General features: G+C 35.8%; 1 protein-coding gene and 1 long non-coding RNA gene across 4 annotated transcripts; one reads left to right on the forward strand and one right to left on the reverse strand.

The window, feature by feature from the left end:
* Window positions 1–3,546: 3,546 nt before the first annotated feature.
* LOC137707700 (uncharacterized) lies at window positions 3,547–5,962 on the forward strand. Of its 3 annotated transcripts, XR_011064723.1 has the most exons (4): window positions 3,547–3,591; window positions 3,726–3,803; window positions 4,280–5,278; window positions 5,802–5,962. It is a non-coding gene; the product is annotated as an uncharacterized lncRNA (long non-coding RNA). The 3 variants fall into 3 exon arrangements; XR_011064722.1 differs by having other exon boundaries at window positions 3,726–5,278; XR_011064724.1 differs by having other exon boundaries at window positions 3,726–5,273.
* Window positions 5,963–6,102: 140 nt separating this feature from the next.
* LOC137707699 (uncharacterized) lies at window positions 6,103–16,494 on the reverse strand. Its single transcript, XM_068446605.1, has 12 exons — window positions 15,946–16,494; window positions 15,134–15,360; window positions 14,653–14,717; window positions 13,629–13,703; window positions 12,833–13,179; window positions 11,583–11,651; window positions 11,414–11,502; window positions 8,320–10,524; window positions 8,118–8,195; window positions 7,879–7,987; window positions 7,257–7,307; window positions 6,103–7,135 (listed from the first exon to the last, which is right to left on the reverse strand). Exons 1-12 carry the CDS (start codon window positions 16,309–16,311, stop codon window positions 7,085–7,087), a joined length of 3,732 nt encoding a protein of 1,243 aa, XP_068302706.1. The 5' UTR covers window positions 16,312–16,494; the 3' UTR covers window positions 6,103–7,084.
* Window positions 16,495–18,974: the final 2,480 nt, after the last annotated feature.

The raw sequence follows: 18,974 nt of genomic DNA on the forward strand, positions 1-18,974 counted from the left end.
GTTGTGTGTTTGATTGTTTGCGTGTGAGTCTATGTTTGAAACATTGGGGACAATGTTTGATTTAAGTGTGGGGGTAAACAAATGATTTCATTAATTTTCGTGGGATTTTATCACCTATCACTTCTAAAGTTGTTACTCACTGTTTTTAATTGTTTTTAGTGTGTTTGAAGTGTTTTAATGTGTCTTATAACAGAAAATCTGAAAATTTGAAAAAAAATCGAAAAAGTGTGTTTGAAAAACACAAAAAGAGTTGTTTTTAGAGTCATTTTTGTTTTTGTGTGTTGTGTCTTAGGATACCTTCCAACACAATGATGAAGATTTGGTTTTTGTGTGTTGTGTCTTAGAACCCTTTAACTAAACATCAAGTGTTGTTAATACTCTTTTTTGCACCTTTTTGGTACACTTCTATCTTGCTAATTAATGTTTTTTAGTGAAACATATCTCGACAGAATTAAATATATGACGGGATTACCCGATATTGTAATAACCGTTGATCAGCAAGAAGAATATACGGCTCTTCGAGAAAAATGGGCTCGTTGGGAAGAAAGATGGAGTGCGGCCTATAGAGCACATGTAACGCACAATCGGGTTGCTTGCGCAACGGATCTCTCTCTCTCTCTCTCTCTCTAAAGATATCTAGAAAGAGATGTGAAAGTTTTACCCGACTCTTCGTCCATAATGGTACGGAACAATAGCTAAATAATTTTTTCTTTTTTTCCTATTCTTTTTTAGGACAACCAAAACAACTTAATAAATCAAAGAAAATAAAATATGAGTGGTTTTGTGTACACCCAATTTACTCTCACACATTCTTTAAACACCCAAAATTATACATAGCAGAAATAACTGTTCATTCTGTGAGAGGGATCACTGTTCACCAACAGTGAAATGGCGGATATGGCCCTGCTTGATCTCTTTCCACGTAGCGTCGTCATCAGCGCGCCTTTGCTTAGGTGTACACGTGTTGTCATCGCGCCATTGCCTGCACCAAAACCCGAAAACCACGAGATATTCAAGTTCTGCTGCCGATTCACTGTTGAAGTAAGCTATTTATTTCAATTTTTTGATCTGGTAATTTTGATAGGTATTACGGAATTAGAAGCAAAAAGTTGATGAATTTTTTGTTTTATTTTATTTTATTGATTTTATTGATTTTATTAGGATGCTTCGTGTGCGGCAAATGGTAAGGCAGCTGTGGAATTTATAGGCAGTGGAAGATTCGTGGCTGCCATTCTATGATGATGTAGGTAAAAAGTTGATTTCCTATTTTCACAGGCTATAGCTACTGTTAACTGATGCAAACTAATTAAGCACACAAATTAAAACCCTCTTGTGACAATTGTAGTAAAGATGCAAGTAGGGATCGTTCTAGACCGGGGATTAGGAGGGATTACTAAATCACTTGGAAACTGACTCAAAAACGTAAAACAAACGTTAAAAACACTAAACTAGACTCAAAGAATGCAAAAATAAACAATAAAACACTAAAACAAATCAAAAGACTCAAAGAATACAAAGCACTTATAAACACAAACTAAGACACTATCTAACTAAATTAGACACTAAAGTAAAGGGGGATTGAGGTTTTGACGAAATTAAACTAAATACACAGATTGTAATTTAAAGGCAGAATGTAAAAATGAATGTGACGAAAATATGGATGGAATGCTAGCTAGAAGGTTCTTCTCCACACATGTCACACTTGCATACAAGATGATTTTCGGTTGGTCTTTCGATGAATTATGAAACTCAACACCCCGGGTTAATTAGGTCCGCTTAAATTAATCGTCAAGTTTTCCTTAAGTTAATGAATTGGATGGGTTAGCGCAACGCAATTCAAAACATTCTCCAAAAGTCCTTTACGTGAAAAGCACAATAAAGATACAATCAAAGATCATTAAGCATCATGAAAACTATAAGTGTCGACGAGGCATTCGTTACTATGATGAGCATGAAACTAGTGCCAAGAATTCATTTAACGCGATTGTTTATAAGCAACCTCCACTACTTGTGAATATAAGTTCATAACTATTAGGTGAAACTCACTTATATTCTAGCGTCATATTCATGCATGAAAATTAAGCGTGCACTCTCAATAAACATACACAAATAAGTTATCGATCAAGTAGTTAAACAAATTGAATTCACCATTCATGAAATTCCAACCAAACGTAATCAAATCATATTGCAAGCATAAACATGGTTTCGAATCACCCCCTAGCTAAATAGGGGTTTAGCCTCTCATGTTCACAACAAGAAAAATAAAATTGAATTTAAACATAAAGAACAAAGGATGGATTACACCTAGAACGCCCAACGAATCCACTTGAATTTCTGCGCGTCTAAGTCCTCTTTTCTCTTCTCCTTGCTGCGGCAGTGAGGTTTAGGGAATTTCTGGATGTTATTTTGGGTTGGGGATGGATTTAGGGAAGTGTGGTGGTGCGGCAAGGTGGTGGAGTGATGGAGGAAGGTTTGTATGGTGGCTGGAAGGGTGGAGAAGGGTGCGGACAGGTTGGAAAGTTGCTGGAATGGCAGGGAGAAGTGCGGCTGGAATGGAGAAAAGGTGAATGGGGTTTTACGGCTAGGTTGAATGAATGGGACAATGGCTCATTAGAATCCGGAGTATGGTGGCTGCCTAAATTAGGGTGAATAATAGAATCATTTTTTATGGTCAATGGCTGATGGGGGGGGCCACGGCAGAGAAGAAAAAAATGGGAGATTGGCTTATGGTGGCTGCGGCACAAGGGAAAATTAGGTCAATGTGGGGGTGACGGTTTTTTGGGAGAATCCTAGGGTGAATGGCTGATTGAGAATTAAATGAATGGCTGTGGCAATTAAGATAATTGGAGAGAATGTGGCTGCCGAATCAATGTGAATTCGGGTGAATAATTAAATGGGGGCCACGGCTTTTTTTAAGGGAATTAGGTTTTTGTTTTCTGCATGGGAGTTCGGCTTTTGGGAGTGAATAATGGGATGGTGGCTGCAAGGTTTTGTGTGTGAAAAATAATAGAATGAATGGGAACCAAACTAGGGTGCGGCAAGGTTAAGTTTATATATGGTTTAGAAAAATTAAAACCCTAACTTATTAAAACTAAATCAAAGGCTTGCAAACTTAGGAAATTAAATCAAAAATATAAAGGTGCGGCTAGGGTTTAGAAATTGGGCTAGGGCCTTGGTCTTGTGTACTAAAGTGTATACAAGGCCTACAAAGTGGCTAGAAAATACGGACGTTTAAGTTTAGGAAAGGTTACCGAAACGGGAAACTTAGGGTTAACTTTCCTATATCAAATAGGAAACCTTGTTTGAGTAGGATTCCTCGTTTTGGTAAGAATTCATCGTTGGAGTAGGAATTCGTCGTTTCTTCAAATCTTCAACTCATTCATTCCTCTTTCGCTCCAAAAGACTCCAATTTGCATCTTCTTGCACACTTTAGCCTTATAATCTGAAAATACACAAAAGTAGCCTTAAACACTAAAATAACTTAAGTAAACACAACATAAATGCACGAGAACAAGCTAATTAAGTCGCATGAATATGCTCCTATCATTAACGCTTAAGCGAATAAGTATGGGGCTGACATTCCAAGAAAAGGTATATAGAGCTTCTTCTTTTTTTTTTTGTTTGAAACCCAAGTATATAGAGCTTCTTTTTTACTGTAAATACCCTTTTGGAATTGATTCAATACATGTAGTGTAGCAATATAAAACTTTTGTGTTTTCTTGCAGTGATCTATGAACAGCAGCTGGAGTCGTTGCTGCAACACGAAACCTAACTTTTGACCATCCGCTGATATCTCTCTGAAGGTTTGTGTATTGTCTTATGTGGAATTAGGATGGTATAAATTTGAATATTTATGATACATGATAATAGGGAATGTGATTTATCTAGAAAATATAAAATGATCCGTTGTAATTTTGGGTGATTTGCTTCTGTTTTTCGTTTCAGCACATGTTGCTCTTCGTTTTTTGGAATTTTGTTTTTGTTGGAGAAAAGGCTCAAAGAAAAAAACTGCAATTATTTACCTTGAGCATAAAGCGCTTCAAAAGCAGCACACAAAAGCCCATAAAAACGAAGAACAAATAGATGGGAAGAAGTAGAATTCATTTTCATTAAAGAAAGTGAGAAATTAACCTTGCTGAATTATACTTCTTGGTTGTTTTGATGAAGTTGGGAAATAAAGGGCATAATAATTCGATTTGGTTTCCCTATGTTCATTGTGTGTTTCTAATGGTAATTTCGAACCGTTTCTTTTCTGTTTCTAAATTTTTATGCTTTATAGGTTTTTTAATGGCAATTTTGAGGAAAAGCATACCAAAGAATACTACTACTGCAACGTCTGAGTGCCCTCTATCCTTAATATGGTCAAATGGGGGTGTAAATTTCATATTTTTCTTAATATGGTCAAATGGTATGCAAATGAGATTGGGTTAAGCTTTTGGGTTTAACTCTCTCACTCTCTTTGTGTTTGGGTTCCATTTATGGTTTTCGTTCTTCGTTTCTCTATTTCAGTTGTCCTTTGGTTGTAACCCATCTTTTTTATTTTGTTCATTCATCTTTAACTATTATCAGCATATCATGAGGTCTAGAGCAAACTGAGAAATTGAAAAACTTTTGAATACTCAAAGCTTGCCCTTCTGTCTAATGCGCTCATCAAAAAGTCTCATTGCCACGAGGGGAGTATATAAGACTAATGAGGGTCAAGTATCCATATATAAAGCTATAAAAGGTGGTGATGTAACTGCATGATAACCTATGCATCATTTGGAGTTTAAATATAACACTTAAATTGTGGGCAAATGTAAATGTGAAAGTGAAAACTATAATCTCATCCATCATTTATTTGAGAGATCACTCAAGTTGTGAAGAAATGTAACTAGCCTTTTTATAAAAATTATTAGCACTTAATGTACATTTGTATTGCATAATTTTTGTGAAGAATATATTTATCAGCTGAATGTGCTTTAAAGAGAAAAAAAAGCAGTTTGTAAAGTAGGAGAAACAGCCTGGTGCCACTGTGTAAGATTCTAGGGACTGCTGAATTGGAATACTCAGAGAAACGATATTCATCGGGATCACTAATAATGTTTTTTTGTGTGTACGTATCTCATATGTTGAAGGCACCCTAATATTAGCGGTCAAAATGGAGCAATTTGTCTGGATATTTTGAAAGACCAATGGAACCCAACTCTGACATTTAACCGCAGAGATTGTTGGGTCTAAAAATAAGAAAATGGAGAGTGTAGCACCGCACTACTACTCGAAATTGGCTTTGGGTAAGGTAAGCTTCCACTCTCTTCTATTTATAATCTCTTTGAGAAGTGATTTTGGTTGCTGGTTTTGAAAGAGATAATGTCAAATTCATATATGAACTAAGAAAATAATATGCATGTATAATGAAGTGGAAATTTTCCTGGTATTATTTACATGCATGTTATAAATTTAGTTGTTGATCTTGACTTGGCATGAAGAATGGCATGAAAAAAACTGAAAAACTAGAGCTACTCTACTGTTTATGCAGCGAGCAAAGGGAAGGAAAGGAAAAACAGTTAATTTAGTGCTCCCTTTTCTCAGTCACTCCCCATATTTTCTGCAAGCTGAATCGTTCATATCTTGCAAACTAAATAGTATTTACTTTTTTCTGTATATGTTCTGTCTTGCATTCTTTTATTAGTTTTGAAACTACAACCGAGTATATCTTAGCACTAAAACTTTCCATAAAGTGGTTTCAATAATATAGTTTCATATATAATACTCTTACACTCTCTTTTAGTAATTTTTGTTGCACTATCAATCACTCACAGGTCATGCTATTCATAGAATGGTTCGAGGGATTCCAAGAGTTTCATTCATCCAATTTCTGCTCTTCATGTAAAAATTCTTTCAAAAAGCTCAAACATCTTTCAATGTAAATACACATGAACCTTCTTTAATAATCTCTTATAGCTTTGAAATATGTTTTTTTTTCTTTTCATATGGTTACTAATCCCGCAGCAACGCGCGGGCCATATTTCTAGTAATTTACTAAACTTCCAAGTATACCCTTCTTTTACTTTTTATGAATTTATTTTTCTCTCAAGCACCTATTTTTCATTTTCTTTAGACACCCATTTTCCTTGTATTATTAAGAAGGCTTTCTCTTCAACTTGACAATTTTCGGTGATGGCATAATTCTTTGTTCTACATGTGACTACATGGTTGTTTCATTTCATGAACCAAAAATTGCACTGTAATCACACTATAAGTAAGAGTCCCGAAGTTTAGATAAGCACGGTAAAGTGAAATTCAACAATCACATAGATGGTGAGTTTCGTACTTAATTATTATAAATGATCCATTACAAGACTTGTACACATTGTCAATTATGTGCATGGATCGTGTCAATGATTTAGTCTTATTTGATTAACTCTTTGAGTTCCACTGTATGTTATGATATGATATAAATATACAAGCTCTTTATGCAAAAGCATTCCCATTTTTTTCAAAAAATGGGAATTAGGTGTGGGATCCACACCACAATTGATATTTAACGATCCGAAACATCTATTTTGTAAGTTTCGATTCATAGATCATTGTTGCAAAAATTCAATTTAATACAAACCCCTTTGCCTATATAATTATCAAGATAAAATTTCATTGTTTCTTTTATAACAAAATATTCGTTAATTTCTTTTAACTCAATTAGATGTTTTAAACATTTCTGATTTGACTAATATTTTGTAAGGATGATCTATGAGGTGCAACTTGAAAAATAGATCGTTAAAGTTCGATGTGGAGTGGATCCTACAACTAATCCATCCCTTCCCTTGGTTTCATACAAATATATGCGCATGATGCACAATGTCAAGAAGCCCGAATAAACCGAATAGGCTGAACTAATCAGGCAAAACAAGAACAGAAAGCCTGACCTGAATACAAAACTAATGTACATACGAGTTAAGTGCTATTTACGGGTATACTGGGTGCGCGGGCACGGCAAAAATGCGAACGCGCTCTCAACGTGACATGAGTTCAGCAAGAGGACTATGTTGTGCTGTTTTCAACATCTAGCTTCCTAATCACACCCTCGGGCCCGAAAGACGAGGTTTCAGTCCTCCATGTATGAGACTGCAAAGTCCTTAATCCGTTGCTTAATGTACTGCAGGAAGACACGAAAATATTCACAACACTCGCACAAAAAGTTTAAAACTTAAATGATAAGTGCAACGTAGATAATTTCTATGACAAACTCCAACTACGACGAGGAAAGAACGAATCACCTTCAATTCTTCATGAAGTACCACAAATATTCTTTTCAGCCTCTTATGTTTCTGCAAGCGACGATATTATTTGACTCAAACCGAAAAGCTCAACAAGATAACATTAGTTATTAGAGAAATAAAAATTAAACAAAATCAAGAAAAAAAATTCTGAAACATTTTATGTGTTGTTAATACTCCTGAAAAACAAAACACAATGAAAAAGAGTATAAGAATCTAAATTCTTTTTTCAAATAATAGTTACCACATCACTAGCAACACAATGTTAGCTATTTATATATGATTATAGTATTTGTCCCAAAATTTTCCTTATTCATCAAATACAGATTAATCCAAACACATGCACTACTGAGCTTATCTGTTGGGCTGGGTAGACCGAACTTCAAAGCTTAAAAGGTGCGTTCATCTATAAAATTTTCACTTGTATATTTATTCAAGCCAAATTGGAAGGCATGCAAAACAACACTGGGCAAGGGGAATCATGAAAACAAAAGTAAGTACAACTGAAATTGCATAATCAAACTATTACATCTGACCAAGAAGACAGTGAGACGGTGTCTTGCTGAATTACTTCACAGTTCAATCATCTACGGACTTTATAAGAATCGAGAACAGAGCATACCTTTTCACATCCACGATATGATTCCTTCACCTGCCCCAAGACGTTATAATATTTCTCCGTGCCTTGAGTAGCATAATCAAGGTCCTTTCCTAGCTTTTCAAACGCATTCCTACATTAGAAGGAATAAATTGTTTTGAGACACAATTCTGGATAAAATCAACACAAAGCAATTAATCAAACAAGTATTAAAAAGTGACACAGCATTGCCTTCAGAGAAGTGAAAGGAATCTTCAAATTACCTGTAACTCTCTAGGGTTTTGTTCAACGAGCAATAGCTATCATACTTATCACGATATTCTTGCACATACTCTTCGTACCTAAGATAAGAAAAGGAAAAAGTATAATGTAATTCAGACGTCAAAAACCAGGATTAAATACAACACGGCCAAAGCCTGGTCAGATGGTTTTCACTATTGTAAAAGCTTGAATATGTTCACTTACTGAGAGAGATTATTTATTGGTCCCTTGCGCTCGGGCTCATTCTTCTCATACTTAGAATAGGAACAACTATTCTCATCTGAAGAAGAATCCCTCTTTTTTCTATCAGTGTCATTGCAGTCTGCCACCATTGATTTCTTTCGTACGTCAGTCGAATCCACAATTATATTGGATGCATGTCTTTTACTTTCTTGTATGGGGTGGGAAACTAGCCCTCGTTTTGAGTCATGCTGCTGAGGAGCACTTGGGATTGCTTTCTTATTGCTTTCTCCATGTCCAGCCACACCAATTGCTTGTCTGCCTCCAGCTTCATTCTGTCTAGATTTACTACTAAGACCCACTGTTTTGCTAAACGAACGCCCCAAATCAGGATGATCTACTCGTGATGGGTGTTGCGACTCAGACTGCACAGCTCTCTGTTGAGACCTTGTTAAATCCTCAATGCGATCTTCGTAGTTCCTCTTTTTATTCAAGCCTTCCTGATTACTTGGAAACTTAGAGTTTAAATCTGGAGAGGATGGCCTTCCCAAATCAAAATTTGCCTTTCCTGCACATTTCACTTTACTGAATTCAGAAACCTGGTTCTCTAAAATGCTCTTTTTGTCATCTGACTGCTTAAAAGAACCTTTTCTCTCAAATTGCTTATTAACTGTTGTTTCCTCAGGCAAGGGCTCACGAAGTTCGCCCAACTCCAAGTCTGAAAACTCTCTTTGGAGTATACTGCCTTTGCCATTAACGACAGGGGATGCGGCTGCACCATTTCTGCTATTATCCTTTGGTGAAGAACCCAATAACAGGCTGGAAACTTGTGCACTTCCCTTGATCTTTCCAGCCATATCACCATCTTTCTGGTAGTGGGGATCCAAGGGCACTGACTGTTTGCCTCGGGTACCACCTTCCTTAGAATTTCTTGGAACCTTTCTCTCATTAGCATAACCGTCCTCATTTTGAGTATCTCTATGAAATTTATCTTTTTGCAAGAGGAAACTGTCATGCATTTGAGAGCTCTTTTCAGAGTACTTCCCGCCGTGCCCTAAACTCTCTGCATATCTATCTGGTCTTTCTGCTGAATCAGGAACCTTTGTCTGTAAATTATGATAAAAAAACTGCTGACTCGATTGTTTAAACTCTGAAGTGTATCTGCCAGAAAATGCTTGGTTGCACGCCTTGACTGATCCAGATTCAATATTCCCATCCCTATCATCTCTATCCATCATTTGAGAGACAGGGTCCTTATGAGAGCCTTCAACAAGTCTATCAGGAGACAAATTGTGAGAAGCCTCTGAAAGATGGACACCTTTACCCGCAGAAATAGAAGATTGCCATGATATTTCTGTTTTTAATCTTTTATTGTGTTCAGATTTCTCATCAGTGTGCTTTATCTCAGAACCTCGTTTGGATGTACCTTTAGATATCCTCTCAGAACTGTCAGACTGCTCATCCCTGAAGTCATCCTTGGCTAAACTCTCCCCTCCATACACAGGGTCTACCAAACTTTGGCGGCCTTGCAGCTCACCATGCTCAGGTGAAAAGGGTTTTGTTTCTTCAAGAGGTTCACTTTTATTACGATTAGAGTTACTAACTACAGCCAATTCAGCAACCTGATCAGCATCAAGCAACTGTTTTTCAATCTCAACTGCGTCAACTTCAAGATCATCTTGCTTCTCATCAATTCCACTCTGCACATGCTTGCCGTCAGGAGTTCTCCATGGGACGGGCAAAGTAGAAAACCCTCGTTCAGAGCCTTGCAATTTATGCTTCAGTTCTTTCTCATCGTCACTTGCCATAATATCCACATCCTCATCAAAACCTTCCTTGCTATTAGAAGATGCATCACTTTCACTATCACTACTACTTCCACTCCCATTTCGTGCTGAACTTTTGCTTCTGCTATGACTTCCACTGTCACTTCCGGTATCACTGCTGTCACTATCACTGTCACTGGCACTCCCAGTATCGCTAGAGCTTCCTCCTCGTGCTTCATTATCGTCGGGGCCCCTTTTTTCACCAAAAAAATCAGGGGAATGCTGTTGGTTATCAATTTTAATCAATGCACTTGAATCCTGACCTACTGTAGCATCCAATCGTTCGTGAACCTGCTCCTCCAACTCATTAGGAGAAACTTTCTCCTCAAAGTGTGGTGCTTGAACAGGCAATTCACGGTTACCATCAGGAGCAGGTTTCTGGCAAAGTTTATCCTCGGGAGAACTGAAAATAAACAAATGCACATTATGACAGACAGAGACCAACAAGAGTGATCAAAATATAATACACCGTGATATAACTTGCATCAATATATATAGTAGAAAACCCTTGCTCGATCCACTGTTAATAAGTTTTTACAAAAGCAGATACAAGTACAACTACAACAGACTATAATCAAAAACCATAGTTCGTGGATCTTTATTGGTAAAGGTTGAGCCATCAAAGTAAATAAAAAACATGTACTTTTGAGATATTCTAAATGATCCTAGGTAAAATAGTTTGGGATCAGTATATGTCGAACAAATTGTACAAAATTTGAAGGCACTAAAATCCTTAAATAGAGAAAAAAAAAAAAGAGATGGCATAAGGATATAAAATTCAAAACCCTCAACTACAACTTTCAGATTAAGAATTGAAAACCATTCAGATAGAAAAACCAAAGATTCATAAAACTTAGATATACAGATCAGAATGATTGGAGTTAGCATGCAACACGATATAAATAAATTTTGTGTGACAAACCAAGGAGATAACTCGTAAAGCATCTCCAATGATATTATGCATGCTCAAAGAGAATTTGAACGGCCTAAAGGATGCCCATTTTCCTTCTATATTTCTACAAATTAACTTTAATACTATTGTGTATCAGGAATATATTTATTCCTTCTATATTCTTAGATATTTTGGCTTATTATTGTGTCAAGTCATCTATTTCCTGAGGACCAAGATTCCGTACCAGCTAAAAGACAGAGTAACCGGACAACATGTTTGCCACCAATTGACTTGATCATGCAGAGTAAGCCGTTAGTTAAAGCATGAGTAACAGGAAAACATGTTTGCCACTATTTGACTTGATCATACAGAGTACGCCTTTGGACAAAAAGTAGATTACCTTCCACTTTCAGACACAGGTTTCTTTAAGCTTTCTAACTCCACTCCTGATTTCAAGACGTATCTCCCTGGAGCTTGATAATTAGCAATCTGATGTCCAAATTGAATGAGAAGATATAATATCACTTAATGTTATTAGAATAATAGCATCTAGGATTTCCATCACTTACCTTCTTTATAATGGGCTCAATTTTCTTTATAGAGTTGGGATATGAATCTGCAATAGCTTTCTCTAAGTCCTATTAAAAAAGCAAGATCCAGAGAGATAAGTACCAGAAGTAGAAACCAAGACATTGTATGAATTTATAACAGAGTTGGATTTTTTAGAATTCCAGATGCACTATCACAATATCCAAAGTTGTTTGATTGTTTCCCTCACCATTTCTATTTAACATAATTTAGCTTGGAGAAAAAAGTTTTAAATTCCGTCTCTCCTAGCTGCACTCTTACACCCTCCCAACAACTGGCATTCATTCTTATGCTCCACTCAAAGGATTCCTTTAAGCTCAATACTTAGTCTATCATTTACCTTTTATAATGTCTGTAACACCATCAGACCTATAGAACTTTAATCACACCAAACCTTATAAGCAAGGGATGAATATAAAATAATGTACCAGCTTTTAGTACGCCCTGTTAAAACAGTACCAAATGCTGTAGGAAACTAACATGCTGCACAGTTGGCAATAGGAGAATAACTACCGCGTGCTTTGATGAAAATGCTTTTCGAATCAAAGTAGGGGAACTCACACTCACACTCGCTCTTAGATATTAGTTTCATTATATGATTGCCTATTATTATGCATGAAAAACAATAGTTCCTGTACGACACTGTTGATGTATGCTGGTTTTTTCTCTTGAAAAAGATTTTAAAGTGGTTTTTATGTTTTTTTTTTCTTTTGAAAAAGATTTTAAAGTGGTTTTCTATTGTTCAAACGGATTGAGAAATAACTTGTTTGTCATAAGAATAAAACTATTTTAGTTATAGTTTGGAATGAAATAAGCATGCAGAGCATAGTCAAATTTATGAAAATCCGATGGTTTCAGAACTGTTTAGGCAAAACTGATTTTCCATATATTGAGATAAATTTGGGTTTTAGGGTACTTAAAAACAGCGACTGCATAAAAATATATATGATATATGAATCTATGATGCAGCTTTTATGGCAAAGCCCAGGGGTTCCCTTAGATATCCTGCATCAGGTTAACTAGAACTCTCTTCCACTCATATTGTGTGAAGTGGTGGGATGAGTTATATGTCCTGTTTGGGAATATATCATTTACAGAGTGGAATTTGTCCACTTGGAATAATGTCATGTCTAAAATATATCAACATAATACGACCTTATAAGATTGGACGATTTAACAGTAGACATAAGGCCATTATCAAATATATTAAATCTCATTTTTTAGTTCATACCTTTATTCTCATGCCCTTGGGATTCTCCGTGAGCAAAGTAATCAACATACTCAGCAAATCTGTAGCGTTAGCTCCACTATTGCCTTTGCCCACTGTTTCTCGTGGTGCAATACTGGTCCTGATTTGGATTTCTTTATCAGAGCTTGGAGCAGGTTTGTCTTTTTTAATCACTTGAAAGGGTATAATATCTTCCGCACTTGCATGACTCTTCAAATTATTTCTAGTTCTTAACGGAGATGATAGAGCACCGGATTGCTCAGGTGGAGTTTGAAGAGGTGATGATGAGTACTTACCCTTTGCAGTAGTTGTTGATGACACTCCAGTTTTAAATGTAGATTTAGGGGGAGCTGAAAATTTAAATAAATAGACGATTCAATAAAAAATTTAAACTCAAATAAAACACCTTCAAAGCTGTAAGCCTGGAAGAAGAAAGAATTTAAAATAGTGAAAAGGAGGGAAGAGGGATAGTGACGAGGATTACTTTGGCTGGGGATAGTGACAAGGTTAAATAGATGGGACAATTGTAAGAGAACTTTTATGTAAAAGTTTATTGTAATGAGCTTGGGGAAGTATAAGAGGAAACCTAGAAGCTTGATATTATGGTGTTCCAACGAAATAGTTTTTCTTGTATGGACAGCGGCACAAGATAAGTGTCTAATTGTGGATCATTTAGGTAGTAGAGGTATGGGTCTAGAGAATCACAGCATCATGTGCAAAAAGGCACAAGAAACAGCCGACCACCACCCCAAAAGAAAAAAAGGTTAGAAAATAAAAGCTTCTACAAGGCTCCACTCACCTTGAGGCGGTTCAACTTTCTGCTTCTTAAAGGGGGGCTCTTTCTTTCGTTTGAAATTCCTCCAAGGTTGATTAGCTGGAAACAAATGAGGTATCAGATACATTAGTTATGTAGTTCATGTTGTGAATATCACGTTTAAGAATGGGAAAAACAGAAAAAATTCGGAAATGGAAAACATAAAAAAACAAAGATAAATAACACCAAGAATTTACGTGGTTCAGCTATGCGCCTACATCCTCGGAGCAGCGACAACAAACTTTCACTATATCAATAATGAGTACAACGAATAATCTTGTCAACCCTCTAGTGTTAAGACTTGGAAGAGAACCTGAAAGAACAAGAACAAGAACAAAAAAATGCACTCTTACCTTTTTTCTTTTCTCTCGCACACATTTTGCCCTTACATTACTCTCTCATTCAAACTCCTTGAGTGGTATACAACTTATTGTTTTGCACAATAAAGGTGTTCTTTAATAAGGATTACTAATCCTAATTGGAACCTAGTTATGAATCCTTCTCCAATTGAGAAACCAACTCCAATTGGGAAAACAACTCCAACTGGGTAAACAATTTAATCTTCTAAGACTATAATTCCTAATAGACTTAGGGCAACTCATCACGGGGTGGAAAAACCCAACAGTTCAGTAGTTTTAGTTGTAATCTTTCAATAAAAATAAAAAAAGTAACAAACAGTAGTTAACTGAACATATACGAACAACAGCCGTTTAAACAAAACCAGAAGAAAAAAACAATTAAAAATTTTCATTGACATATAACACATTAATGTTTTTCAATTTAGACTATGCGCTAAAATTTATCGATCCTCATGTGCATTTCTAGCTAGTTCAATCTGATTTTCTTATAAGGCAATGTAGACTATAGTGGAAAACTTTACATTAATTACACATTTCAAGTTCAGTGTTTTCCTACTTCGCACTAAACTACTAACTTCTAGGCAAGTAAGAAATTGACTGTATTATACTGAAAATATGAAAATATATGAAACTCAGATTGAAAACCTTACCTGTTGTAGTATCATATTGCTTTAACTGATTCTTCGTCTCTGTACATTGTTCTAACACAATGGCCCTGTTTTCAGAAACAAAAAACAAATTAAAGGGATAAGACAACAGTCGGAACAACTCAAAGGCATAACACAGTTGACGGTTGCAACACAACAGACTTCAACCTTCTGATAATTGTACTAAAAAAAAAGTCTTGAAACTAGTCATGAAATAAAAAGCATCAAATTAATTTTAGTAAAAATAATGCAACTAATGGGCAACCAGAACTACACAAGAATGATGGCAATTGAAGATAGTATTAGCACCTAAGTACCACCAAAAATAGTGTTCTATATTGCAACCTCCCTGAAGCAGCCAATGCAAATGCAGTTAAAAATATTTAATTGTGCCAAAGCAAAAGAAACTGAAGAAAGAATATGCCTATAGCTATTGAATAATGAAAAAGCGAGGGAACTCCACAGTGACAATCAGACTACTTACTTGCGGGATTTATTCTTGCGCTCAGCTTCCTCTGACCACTGTTTAAAACGGTTCTTAGTTGACTCATCTAAGATCCGATGCACATTAACTTTGCGCCATGCAAATCCTGATTCAACCAGCAAACCATTTCCACCTTCACCACTTTCATGCTCTTCATAAATGTCACAGAGATCACCAACTTCCTGGTCCCATGTAAATGTAAACTCCTTCCCACCCAGATCAATAACCTGAAGCAATATGGACCATTCAAAGCAATGATAACATTAAGATTAATCTCTGCATCTAGATTAACTAGTATTAACAAAATTTCCAAATGTTCCAATGGAGAGACTTAACAGAACTCAAATTTTATTATCTGGGCAGGTAAACTATAGCAAAAACTCCGAAAACATCAACCTTGCCAAAAGAATAACTTCAAAGAAACCAAATTAGTGGACAAAGTAATAATTCTGCATAAGAGTAACAAATTGCCCCAGAAAGGAACAAAATTTCAACTATACAAGCAACACCAAACCGACGGTTGAAAAAAATATAGGAACAACTTCAAATTAAAAACAAGCCACAATACTCCCAAGTGAAAAAATACCCCTGAAAATTAAGAGAAATATAAAGAACCTAGTGAAAAGTTGAAGGAGATAAGCAAAGTCCAAAATTTCTTCATGAAAAACCATACCGAAAAACTTGAGCAATGCATAATTGAAACACAACCCAGAGCCGCACACAAGCAAATCACAAACACTACGAAATCCAAAACCCAACGAAATTTGCAAAATTTAAGCAATCCCCAGTTCAAATACCCCCAAGACACTCACATTGCCGAGGGAGTTATTAGGCGACGGACCGAACTTGATGCGGGGCGCACCACCTTGGTCTTCGACGCGCTTGATCTCTTCCACCAAGTCCGGCGCCATACGAATGATCACAGAGAAAGCAAGTGGGTTACGCCCGGCGACTAAACTGAACTGCTCTTCCACGGCCGGCGGGGCGGCGGCTGCTGATGTATTGGAGCCTGAGTTGCGGCCTCTGGGATTGGAGCCTCCTAGGGAAAGGCGGCTGGTTTGGGCGGAGGAGCGGAGGGGCGGAGGGAAGGAGGCTCGGCCAAGCTTGGCGGCTCCGGCTCTGCGTCCTGAGCCGCCGCCACCGCCGCCGCCAACTCGGCCGGACTTGGATGAGTACATTGGTGAGAGTTTTAGGGGCGTGACGGAATTGGCGTGGAATTGGAATTGGCCTTGAATTGGGGTTCTTGTGAATTTGCTTGAGTCACAAACAGAGCTCACCAAGGGAAAAGAAATTAAAAATTAAATTGGAAATATGTTCCTTTGGACTCGTGTTTATGTGCCTAACTCGTCTTTCCCTTTTCGAATCACAGCAACTTACATAAGAAGAGTTAATCTTATTATAACATTTCGATTTGATAATATATTGCTATATAAAAATAAACTTGCACGTAATGATACGTTATTGATCAAAAAAAGGGCACGTTGGTGAACTCGTTCCAAAAAAACCATAATAAGTCGACCATATATTTTCAAATAAATATGTATTAATAACATATAAAATAAGGGGTTTTATCATAAATGGTCTTTGAAATTGACCGATCTCATCAAGATGGTGTCTAAAATTAAAAATCGATCAATATAGTCTCTGAAAATGGCTCTTGCAAATCAATGTTGTCCACAATTCCGTTAAAAATTCTGTTAAGTGTTTACATAAATGGGTCCCAGAAATTTAATTAAATATTATTATGTGAATAAAAAACATTTTTTATTTTTTATAATTAAAAACTTAAAAAATAAAAAATAAAAAATAGTAAATTATGGCAATGGTTCCTTAACTTTCACTCAATTTGAGCAATGGTCCCTCAACTAAAAATTCATTATCATTGGTCTCTCAACTCATTAAAACGTGCAGTTATGGTCTCTCAACTAATAATTTATTACCATTGGTCCATCAACTTTAATTCAATTAGAGAAATAGTCCCTCAACTTTAACCCAATTGTAGCAATGATCATTCCAACATAACTCATTTTGACAAAATTTGACGAAGTTGATGAAAATAACCATAGCTACACTTTTTGATAAGATGAGGGACCCCAGTTGTAGCAATGATCCTTCCAACATAACTCATTTTGACAAAATTTTGACTAAGCATAGTTACACATTTGATGAGTTGAGGGACCAATGGTAATAGATTTTTAGTTGAGGGATCATTGCTCCAATTTGATTAAAGTTGAGGGACCATTGTTACAATTTACTCAATAAACAAAGGGAAGTGTTATTGGCATTCCAATAATCTCATTATACACTCCTCATAAGTGTATTTTTCTTTCCTAATATTAGACTAGGCAATTTCTTATACGACTCGTTAACACGACACGTAAGCGACACGAAAATAACGGGTTTCGGGTCAACACGATAACTAATCGGGTCATTATCGGGTCATACGATAATAACCCGTTAATAACGAGTCCTTAACAGGTTTACATGAGAGTGACACGCAGGTAACCTGTTTCGACACGATAAGAAAAAAGTTATTTTGATGATTTTAATTTTTTAAACTACTAAAAAAAACTTATTATAAAATACAATAGATATAATGAATATGTATATATTGTTTATTAATTATTATTCTATATAAATTTTAAAGTTTAAGTTTTATTTATTTATTTTTTATTTTTATAGTATATTATAGATAAAGATTGAGATTAAAAATCATAAAACACATTAAAAATTAAAATAGTAAGTAATTTAAAAATATCAAACACATTAAAAAAATTATAATAATTAATTTACATGTGTGAAAAATATGAAAAAATATGCAAACGCTCGTAGTCGCATCATCTACGCTTTGAGGATGGGTATATGATTGTTTGAATTTTTAAAACCATACAAACTCTCATGAATATTATTTTTAAGGGATTTCAAAATAAACAAAATTCATAATCATTAATGAATAAGTCTGAAATATGTGAAAGCATAATAAACGTTCATAATTGCATCATTAACGCTTAGAAGATAGTTACATGGTTGTTTAAATTTTTAAAACCGTCCAAATCTCATGAATAGTGTTTTTATTTGAGCGCAAAATTAATAATAATAATTGTAGAAGTATGAAAAATGTAATCACTTGTAATGAAAAGCTTTACAATTTTCATGAAGGGGTCAACTCCAAAATTTAGTATGTATTTACTAATTCAGTATTATGTTTTTCATTTTCATTTGTATTGATTTAAAATATTCTTAATGGGTAATGGGTCGGGTCATATTACCTGATAATATTAACGGGTTGATTTTGGGTCGGGTCATATTACCCGTTTACTTTAACGGGTATTACACAACACGACCCGTTAAACTATCGGGTATGACACGAAAATGACACGAACACGAGAAACACGACACGAATGCCAGGTCTACCTAATATAGAAAGTTTGGGGTGTAGAATGAGATTTTTGGAGTGCTAATAACAATTCCCTAAAAAAAACAAAACAAAAAACAAAAAAAAAAAAAAAAAACAAAAGAAGATGATTGAACATTCTTCATCATCTTCTTCCATTCGCACCCTCCCACTACAAGTCTACAACCACTATCCAGCCCCTCCCATTCCCCTGCGAAGTTGTGAGTATCTTTAGAGTGACGTCGTCATGAGGGAAGGTAGTAGCTGATTGTTTAAGCTCTCCAAGATTCGCAAAACGTGTTTGGTTCCGATTGCTGCTGTCTCCCTTGTTTTTTCACACTGTTGAAAAAAAATAGAGCAACTAGGTTATTTTTTACAGAGTAGGATCTTCTGCCCTCCTAGTCTCATTTCCTTCCAAGCCTTCCCTCTTCTCCCTTACCACTTTAC

The sequence above is a fragment of the Pyrus communis genome, chromosome 11 (genome assembly GCF_963583255.1).
Source record: "Pyrus communis chromosome 11, drPyrComm1.1, whole genome shotgun sequence".
NCBI lineage: Eukaryota > Viridiplantae > Streptophyta > Magnoliopsida > Rosales > Rosaceae > Pyrus > Pyrus communis.